Source organism: Etheostoma cragini, chromosome 13 (genome assembly GCF_013103735.1).
Source record: "Etheostoma cragini isolate CJK2018 chromosome 13, CSU_Ecrag_1.0, whole genome shotgun sequence".
Taxonomy (NCBI): Eukaryota; Metazoa; Chordata; class Actinopteri; order Perciformes; family Percidae; genus Etheostoma; species Etheostoma cragini.
In genome coordinates, this window is record NC_048419.1 from 249,253 (window position 1) to 259,309 (window position 10,057).

The 10,057-nt window shown below is 45.2% G+C and overlaps 2 protein-coding genes across 2 annotated transcripts in view; one reads left to right on the top strand and one right to left on the bottom strand.

Moving 5' to 3' along the window:
* Window positions 1–4,865, top strand: part of cxadr (CXADR Ig-like cell adhesion molecule) — a 47,969-nt gene extending 43,104 nt beyond the window's left edge. The window contains exon 9 of the transcript XR_004658929.1: window positions 4,855–4,865. The gene's annotated coding sequence lies outside the window, so the exon portion shown is untranslated. The remainder of the gene's footprint in view (window positions 1–4,854) is intronic.
* A 2,251-nt stretch (window positions 4,866–7,116) lies between these two features.
* Window positions 7,117–10,057, bottom strand: part of auts2a (activator of transcription and developmental regulator AUTS2 a) — a 288,031-nt gene continuing 285,090 nt past the window's right edge. Inside the window, exon 16 of the mRNA XM_034890751.1 lies at window positions 7,117–9,589. Within this exon, the coding sequence (XP_034746642.1) occupies window positions 8,385–9,589 (1,205 nt within the window). The 3' untranslated portion in view covers window positions 7,117–8,384. The remainder of the gene's footprint in view (window positions 9,590–10,057) is intronic.

A 10,057-nucleotide genomic window follows, 5' to 3' on the forward strand; every position in this document is an offset into this window, starting at 1 on the left:
TGAATAATAGCTTGCTCCTGTTAGTACTCTTTCCACCTGTGAATAATAGCTTGGTCCTGTTAGTACTCTTTCCACCTGGGAGTACTATTAGTACTATTGGGAATGATCAGAGTGAGCCTTTCAGGACTCTGGTTGGGTGCGTTGTGTGCATGCTGGCTCACTAGGATGATGTATTGGTACACTACTCATTAGTGGTATTAACTACAACTTAAATAATCGTACCTGCTGCTGCTGCACAGTATTTTAGTTTTGTTTCACATGTCCCTCTTGTGTGTGGACCGCTGGTCTGAGGGACCTAGCGGGGTATGGCCAACTGTTGACACTCTGGGCTTGGGGGTGTATGCTCCTGGGAAAGGAGAAGGTCTGAGTCTAGACTCCAAAGAGCCCCTGTGTACCAGGGATAGACCGATTATTGGGCAGTTTTTGATTATCGGTATCGATGGATTATTTGCTTGATAACCGTGAAGTTAATGAATTAAAAGGGATCTACTCTGGTTCCTCTACAGCTCTGTGTCTGCTCTCCGGTTTCTCTCACCACTGAGTCTGACCTAATGTCCCCCCCCCCCACAACATTATCTGACTGTCTCTTACTGGGGATTATGTTGAAAGTTCCTAATGTATTAAATAATTGTTTAAAGCATTAAAGCAGCGTTTTGTGTTTGAGTTTGTAACATTCAAAAATCCAAAACTTTTGACGTGCGTCCATATTCTGCTCATTTTCAGCTTCATAATTGTATTTTGAGGTTGGAACAGAATAGGTTTCCATGGTTTCATTTTCAAAAAAACACCATGTTTTTGTTGTACTAGTCATTGCTGCAGATCCTGTGTGTTTAGGTCTCTGTTTTAGCTCCAGAGTGAGACATCTCACTTGTTTTAGCCACAGAGTGAGACATCTCACTTGTTTTAGCTCCAGAGTGAGACATCCCCCTTCTATTCTATCTTTGTTGGGCGCTGCACATGCTCAGTAGCTAGATACCTCTTTCTCCAGCTTTGGTCAGTCCAAGGCAGGATCAGCTGGGAGACTTCTTCTAGACCAGGGCCACATGTGGAATACCTGCACAACAGGGACAGGAAGTAGAACAGGGACAGGAAGTAGTTCTTTTGGAGACTCTGGTCAACTAGTGGCTGTTTTAGCAGTGTTTAGCCATTGAGAACGAGCTAGCATGCTACGGTTAGACACGTCGTCTCTAGGGACGTAGAAAGCCGTGCAGATGTTGGACAGCTCACCTGGAGACTGAAGACAGAGGACATTCAGAAACCGGATCTCACTCAAAATGGATGGTTTCTTTTTCCAAGTTTGTATGTGTGTGGAAGCAGCAGAGACACAATAATACCCCAAAGCCCAGAAAAAGTGTTTTCTGTCATAATACGGGCACTTTAGAGATTTCTGTTTTCACTGTAAACATCTGTGTCATTAACTACCAATAAGTGGAGGTGATATATGTATAACATATGATAATAGTATCAGCCAATCCCTGCTCTACACTCCCATTATAATATATGATAATAGTATCAGCCAATCCCTGCTCTACACTCCCATTATAATATATGATAAAATATCAGCCAATCCCTGCTCTACACTCCCATTATAATATATGATAATAGTATCAGCCAATCCCTGCTCTACACTCCCATTACAGTGCGGCCCAGGTGAGTTGGCTGACTGAAACGTTGTGGTGCAGGACCAACATCTGCATCATTAGTTCGTCTGTGTGAATCTCCCGGCCAACAGCGGCCCGCGAAGATGAAATATAAAGAAACTGTTGGATTAAGTTGAGTTGGGTTGGGGTTTGATAATATCTGGGTCAGCACAATGAGCCTCGACTATGTAGTTTGAGAACAAGTAGGGGTAGTAAAATGCCCCCATGAAGGACTCCATAGAGCTGGAGATAAACCGCAGCTACCCTCTGCTTTCTCCCGTCACATTGTAGCTGCACGTCTGTCTTTGGAAGGTCACGGCTGTGAGAACATTCATGTCTACCCCCCCGCCCCCCAGACAGGCAGCGCCTAAGTGTGTTCTCCCTCGGCTTTATGTGTTCAAGTACGTTAACCCGCAGCTTCTTCAGTGTATTTCGGACTCCAGGTACTCCAGTTGTAGCTCAGAGGGCCTAAGCCAGTCTCAGTTACCTCAGACATTACACAACACATGTACGGAATAAGGAGTGACGTGGGGGATCAAAGGATTCTGCTGGAGTCACCAAATCAAACCTGTGTTTTGGAAAGGGGCGTACAGCTGCAGTCGGCTTGAACCCGGTGCCACACTACGTTGACATAGTGCTTAAAGCAAATATGCAGTCTTAGGTCTCATCTTCTCTCAGGACGGGGCTCCAGCTGAGTAGCCCGACCACCTCGTCTCATTCCTGAAAGATTATCACATACACACAGTACGTCTAAAGCAGTATGCCCGTGCCCCTGGGTTCCTCGGAGGGCCGGATCCGCTGTGCACTAATACAGCGTTTCATATTTGACGCCAGCTCTTGCTCTTTTGAGCTCATCTATTTCCAGAATTTAACATTTAAGCGATTTAACTATGAACAAACAAAGTGTTGTTTACGAGGCCCGAGCATCGGCTTAATCCCAGGAGAGGGACCCACAGCGGTACTGGTGGGCTTGTGTTTATGGGCTTTTTCTCAGGAGAGTGGAAACACCAGGGGAGGTTTACCAACGAGAATGGGAGGCCTTCCCATTTATAAACAGGAAATTATTTTTAGAAGCGCCTGAGAGCGTTTGTTTGGATGTGATTAGAACTGTTGTCAGCAGGGAGAAAAGACTTTGAGCATTCCCCCATAATTGCTTTTTTTTCTCAAGGAAACGGTGGTGTATTAGCCAGGGCCAGTGCATTATGGGGACAGAGGACACGTACAGGTACGGCCCTATGTCCGAGTTAGGAAGGCCGAGTGTATCTGTGCAGGTGTGTTCCTCCTCTGGTACATGATCCTCTGTGGGTTGCATAACCCAGAGACAGGCTTTGTTTACAGTAGCGTTGAGGCGTCAAGATGTTCTTGTTTGCTGATATTATGTGAGCTCAGAGACAGAGAGTTAAGACGCAACCAGGTATCGGTATTTGGGATGAAATTCCTGTATTTGCCTCTGAGCTCAGCTCAAACACAAGAAGGCTGTCGAGTCTAGCCATGCCGCTCTTCCGGTTTGACAGGGTGCGTGATGACTGTGTTCCCTTCAATCTAAGTAAATGCCAAGCATATGATTCTGGTCAGAGGAAGTCAACATGCCAAACTGGTTCCCCTCCCAGGTCACTGTGTGCTACCCGCTGTACAGCAGCCATCCACCCAAACTGTCTTTGTTGGTTCTTTTGTCTCCCCGGACAGTGTAGGAGTGAACGCTGACGCCATCTTGTGTTCAGAAAGCAATTTACACGACCAGAGGTAGTACGTGGGTGTACAGGTGTCCAAGTAAATAGGGTATTAAGAAAGTCTTGTATTATTTATTTTAATTGGCAGAAAAAAACAAGCTGACAAACCTTTTGATGAAAAGATTCATCATTTACCTCAAATGTCTTTTTTATCAAGACATTATATTTCACATACAGTACATTACATTTGTACATTCAAAGCTCTTTTTCAGATACAAGATTAATAATTTAGGTAATTTTTCAAACTGGTTACAGCTTTCCAAGTTTCCATATTTGCTGGTTATCCTAGTCTTCTACGATTGCAAAATGAATACTTTTAGTATTTGGACTGTTAATGGGACAGATCACGTAATTTAAAGATGTTACCTTGGGCTGTGGAAAAATGCAAAAAATAAAACGACAAATTCAATTTTATTTATAGTATCAAATCATAACAAGAGTCATCTCAAGACACTTACACAGATAGAGCAGGTCTAGACCACTCTAGAATTTACAAAGACCCAACAAGTTCCCCAAAAGCAAGCATTTGGTGCAACAGTGGCGAGGAAATACTCCGTTTTTGGCAGAAACCTTGAGCGGTGGGGAAAACTTCCTTTTAGGGAGAAACCTCGGACAGACCGGGGCTCTCGGTTGGGGGTACCATGAACAGTGTCAATTATAGTAACAATAAGGATAATGGAACTATGAAGGGAATAGTAGTTCATTCATAAAGTAGAGTAGTTCATGGTGTAGCAGGGGAATGCAAGGCGTAGCAGGGCGTAGCAATGTGCAGAGCAGGAACACAGCTACAGCTGCAACTGTGAGTTAGCCCCCCCCCCCCCCCCTAATCCAAGTAAAACTGCGGGGCGAGAAAACATCAGGGCTCCAGGGAAAAGCTCCCCAGAGCTAAGTTAGTAACAAGCATTACTGGGACAAAGAGAGGAGCTCCGTGTGTCAAAGGAAGTCCTCCTGGAAGTCTAAAACTAGAAGAGCATAACTAAGACCTGGTCCAAGGCAGACCTGAGCCCATTCTAAGGGCGGTAGAGGAATCAGACGACGGTGAGAAGCAGAGGAGAGAGAGCCTCAATAAGATTTGGATTCTCTTTTCCCAAGTGCAGTAGGACTGTATGGTCATCCCCAGACACACAGCACAGCCATAAATGGCATTCATTCTCAAAAGAACATAGGGATTAATATTGGCATTTGTCCACAAACACCCAGAAAACAACTAAAGGGATACATTATAAAGCAAAAACATGGAGCTTTCACATGTCAATAAGGACAAAAAAAGTCCACAGGAATTGTTTCACTTAGATAAAAGTTTGAAATGATTGGTGACCGTTTAGTCAGGAACACGCCGGTTTGTAATTGGAATCTTGCGGTTATGTTTTCCATGTAGTTAACATCTTATTAAGCCTCAATAAGATTGAAAGTGTTCTGGCCACCAAAATGGCATCTTAAAACAACCCAAGTTCTCTCTAAAACCATAAAAATGACTTTGTGAGGCTTCAATATTCTAAAACGTCCAAAAGATGATCGGCCCCCTTGTCTGCAGCAATGCTTTGATTCACAGAATGAAGCAATGCATATGCAGGGTTAAGAAATTAAGGAATTAAGAAAGTCATTGGCGGTGATATTACTAATAAACAGCTAGCTGTTCTGTAGTGCAGTTGACAGTTGAACAAGTTAATTGGAAGTTTTTAATTGGAACAGTGTCAACTTTCATTCCATGGAAGAGCTCTGTAATCCATGGAGGAGAAGGATGTGAAAGCAGCGGAGGAGCTGACTGGCTTTGTTGGGTTGTTGTCAGTTGTCAGTGTGTTGTTGATGAAGGAGTTGCATTCACAGGATCCCGTTTGCACTGAAACCCCATCAGACACCGTGCTGTCAGACCTCATTAATCAGCCTCTCTCTCTCTCTGCACACGAATGCTTCTCTACTGCTTTCAGAAAGTAACTTCATGTGATTCTTGATAACGACTAAATCTGGCTGCAGTTTAGGGCAATTATTATCACTCTGGTTGAATGCATAGCTTTGAGGACAATTAAATTGGTGTGAACAAACCAACTGGATGTTCAATATGTGCACCTTTTCCACAATGATAAAATTGCAAGATTTTCCAGTAGTTATTTGACTCTCGTAGTAGTTGGCTTCAAGTGCAACAATATCCACTGTATTTTCCGTGCATAATTTAATTTCTTCATGAACATATCCCCAGCCCTCCGCCGCTTCTGATGGGGCAAAGGCTTAGATGTATTAAACCTGCAGCGGAGGCCGAAAAGCCAGCTTCTCTCCAGCGGAGGAAGGCATCCAAAAGCAGTTTACTCAGTTTAGGATTTAGTTGGTCGGTGCTTAGATTAGGCGGTTCCAGGAATAGCTCAGGCTGAGGTAGAGTTTGGATCACACGATGACTACACCCGCATGTAGATGGAGTTCTCATCTGCTGACCAGGTTGGAAGAAGAGAGACACTGAGATGGGAGCTGAAACGATTAAGTTGATCAAACTGTCTGTTAGTCGACTGACAGAAAACTAACCTTCAACAGTAATCTGGTAACGATCTGAAGTCTGCAGACACCTTCTGGTTCCAGCTTCTGAAATGTGATTTGTTACTTGTCTTTATTTCTATGAGAGTAAACCTGTTTGAAACCGTCATACATGACAAGCTAATAGAATAAGCTTTACGCTGGAGACGTTGTAATCACAATATTTATCGATTACTTAATTATGTATTGCCTAAATGTATTTTAATTGAATAATTTATTTGCAGATTAATCAATATTTGAAATTAGGGCTGCAACCAACGTTTATTCTCATTATCCACTTACTGTAGCCTGCTGGACAAGTTCTAGATCCAAAAGGTCTAAAATCCAAAGATATAAAACAGAGAAATGCAGCAAATCCTTTAAGAAGCTTCAGCTAGACAATAAATGGCTTGTTGTTTAATATCAACAAAAAATAAGACTACACATATTACCATTTCAGAAGCTGGAACCATTGCTTAACCCCCCCCCCCCATAAAAGGAATAGTTGGGTGCCGACCAAGGTTAGACTGTCAGCTGTTGTCTTGCAGCAGTTATGAGGGCCTTTGTGTTCCAACTGTGTATTTCTAGCAGTGTGGCTCCCTCTCCTGGTCCAGAGCCCTTACATACCAGAACTTTCCATGTGCCGGACTGAAAAGAAAATTAGTGTTGGTCCCTGGAGCAGGAGGCATTTACTTGGCAGGAGGAAATGCAGGCAATCCCCACCAGTGACGGATTGAGCCAACACGTGATTGATGCGTGACCTGGGTGCTAAACATCAGTCAGAGAAGGGTGCGTGAATGCTGCGCTTATTCACTGTAACGGGAATATCAATAACTCTCGCAGTCTCTGACGAATACACAAGGGCCGTGTCATAATTCACCAGCGAAGGCTGCTGATGTTTGAAGCTCTGTTATCGAGCAGCACCAGTTCTCTCTTGTCCCAGCTGGAACTGTTAGAGAGCTGCAGGGCGGTGAGAAATGACATTTTCACCTCCAAAATGTTCACTTTGTTTAGTTTAGTGCTTCCGCTCCAAGCATTTGAGATGCTAATTTTGGCAGGAGTTTCCAGTTAGCATGCTGCTTTAAGTAGTTTTATGTAGCCACAACTGAACTGAGTATCTAATTTAGTTAATTTTTGGAAGAAGTAACTAGCAACTGTCACTAATTACTTTGATTGTGTGTGTGTTGGGTTCCATCAAGTGAGTCTACTTGGCTGAGTAGGTGGAGGAATAAAAGCCCCACAGACAGGGTTAGTACACATTTTTTTAATAACATGGCACAATTTACATAACACAAGTTTAAATGAGGAGCATGCTGAAGATTCAGTCGCTTAATTTTTTTCCTCATTTTTGTACACGATCTAGAAAGACTTTACTTTTCCCCCGTACACGTTAACAGCAAAAAAAAAAAGGCTCGACAATCTTTTTCGCAATACGCGTTGACTAACCACTACGGCTCCGGTGGACATTTTTACGTCGGATTAAAAAACACTGCACGACATGATATCACAGAGTTTGAAGCGCACAACTAAACCTTCAGTGGACTACTAAAATATATCTCTGCTCATTAGAAACAAACTGTCCGTAGTTTAGACTTGCTTTTTTGTCTTTTGATTTTGTACTTTTTACACAAACTCAGGAAAGCACTTTTATACACGGTGTGACCAACAGAAGCTATTTCCAAAACATGTACTTTACACTCCTTCAATGGGCAAATGTGCCGTCACGGGGTCTTACGCGCTGCATTCTCCCCACGACCAGACTGGGGGAAAAGCTGTCAACATTGGAAATCTTTAAAATGCATTTCTAGGATTGTCGCCACAATTGAGAAAGTAATTCTCAAAACGCTACCTCCACCCCCAGCGCGGCTCAGTTAAAGCTTGGATCTGTATCTGCACGGATGTAACGCGCCTCTGAGTTCTGGAGAGAATACAGCCGTTTGTCCTTAACCGTTACACACTCGGTAGAGGCAAGAAGGCCAGCGTTCAGAAAGGGAGCCCAGACATTTGTTGCATAGTTGAATACGGGGTCTCTGGTACAATGCTAATCGGCCGCGGCGACGGAAAAAAACAAACAAAAGGGAAATGGCAAAAAGCACATTCTGAAGAACTGCTGTAATACTCGTCTATTTACGCCTGTTCAAAGTAAAGCTTTCAAAACACCCTTTTGCATATTTGTACCATGATTTTTAATCCACACAGGGTGAGCACAGCAACCGTACACACTTCACTGTCACTGCTAGAGTACCTGTACATTCCAAAATTGTTTATTCTTGTTTTGCTATACCAGAAAAAGAATGCACACAAAAAGCTGGAGCAAACGGAAAAATATGTCTTTTTTTGTTTTGTTCCACACTTATTGTCTCTGTAGTTTTGTACAAAAACAATTCATGGCGCGGGCACCTCTCTGCCACGCATAACTTATTCACAGCTATGTTACAGTCTTGCTTTGCCCAAAGCTAAGTGCTTGGTGCGAGTTCAGTGTTGGCGAGGCGCAGGGGCGCCGAGTCAGAGCTCACCGCGCCTCGATGTCTTTGTGAGCTGCTCTGTCTCTGATGTCTGCGGTCAGGGGAGTAGTCCGTCTGGGTGAGCCGGGCCTGGCGCCCAGCGTGGGGATGAGAGGGGGCGGGGCGCTCAGAGAGGCGACGGGGGGCGTTTTGTTAAGGATACCGTTCTGATGGGCAGCCGAAGGACTGACCCTCGAGTAGTGCGTGCCCGGGAGTCCAGGGGCCACAAAGCCCTGGGCGGGGTGGGGGAGGTGTCCGTCTAGGGCGGGATGGTGCATCACGGGGTGGAGGCGCCCATGCTCGTAGTCCTCCCTGAGCAAATTGAGGCGCTCGCGCTCCTCCATATGAGCACGCTCCTGCTCCCTCCTCTGCTCCAGGGCCAGAGGGTGGATGTGGTCGCGATTAAAGTCGTGAGGCTCGCGGTCCCTGTAGGAGCGCTCAGCCTCATAGAGGCGAGGCGCCGCCAACCGGTGCAGAGGGTCATTCCTTAACAACAGGTCCCGTCTGTGAATGTCCAGGCCCCTGTAGGGGTCCCAATGGAAGGCAGGGTAAGGGAACCTGTCGGCTCCCGGGATAGGGCTGATACCCATGAAGGGCGCCACCACTCGAGTTCTCTCTAGACTACTGATGCTGTTGATGGGGTGAACGCCAGCCACACTCACACTCATGGGCATGGGCATCGAGGAGGGAGGGAGAAGGTTTGGCGCAGAAGGCGCACGTGTCGGGTGCTCGCTCGCCCTCTCTGTGGCTCCGTCCGGCTCCTCCTTCCGCTCCTCCTTTACCTTGACCTCGCTGTTTTTCTTCTGGTGCTCATAGGGCAGCTCTACCTTTTTGTCCAGAATCTCCCTGCTCAGCCCGCCATTGGGACGCTCGAGGCTGGTCTGCCGGACGTAGGGAGACTGCGTCCCCCCGTTGGACGCTTTTTCCTCTGACGCTCGGCCGTCGTGGACATCCTTGTCGCCTTGCTTGCGGTCATCCGTCCCGTTGTCTTTCCAGGAGTCTGGCTGCTCCCTCTCCCGGTCTTTGGCCTTGTTTTCCTTGTCCCTCTGAGGCTCTACGGAAGTGGGGAGCAGGTGGTTCCTGTGGTGCTCAGGGGGCCGGGCATGGCCAAGGAGGCCGACAGGAACCGGGGACGGATGGCTTGGGTGGCGCTTTTCTACAGAGTCCCTAGAAGCATAAAGAAAGACACCCCCATCAGTACTCGTAACTTTAACTGCGTATCAATTTTCCTAATAGAAATGATGAGCTGAAACACCTGTGGTAGATTGTAAATATTAAATTAGATATAAAACCAAGAAATCAGATAAATGTAACCAGACCCTTTATATGTCCTGCGCATATATTCACTTTTCTTTCAAAGTGACCTAAGTTTAGCAGGTTTAATTTAGCGTATTGCTTTTAAGCAAAATTTAGGCCTAGCGAGGTGAGCAGAGGACTTTCTCCTTATTGTCCCAAATATCAATGTGATATAAAAAAATATATTTTAATTTATTGGGAGTGTATTACTTTAAATACGATTGTATTGCTTCCGCTAAAGAAAATAATCACTTCTGTCTCTACAGTTGGAATCCTGCGCCCATAGCAATGTGAACTCTGTCGTTTAATGCAACCTTTTGTCTATTACTCCAGTGTGAGAATGAATGGAAACACCTTAATGTCTAAAGTCAACTCAATATGCCTG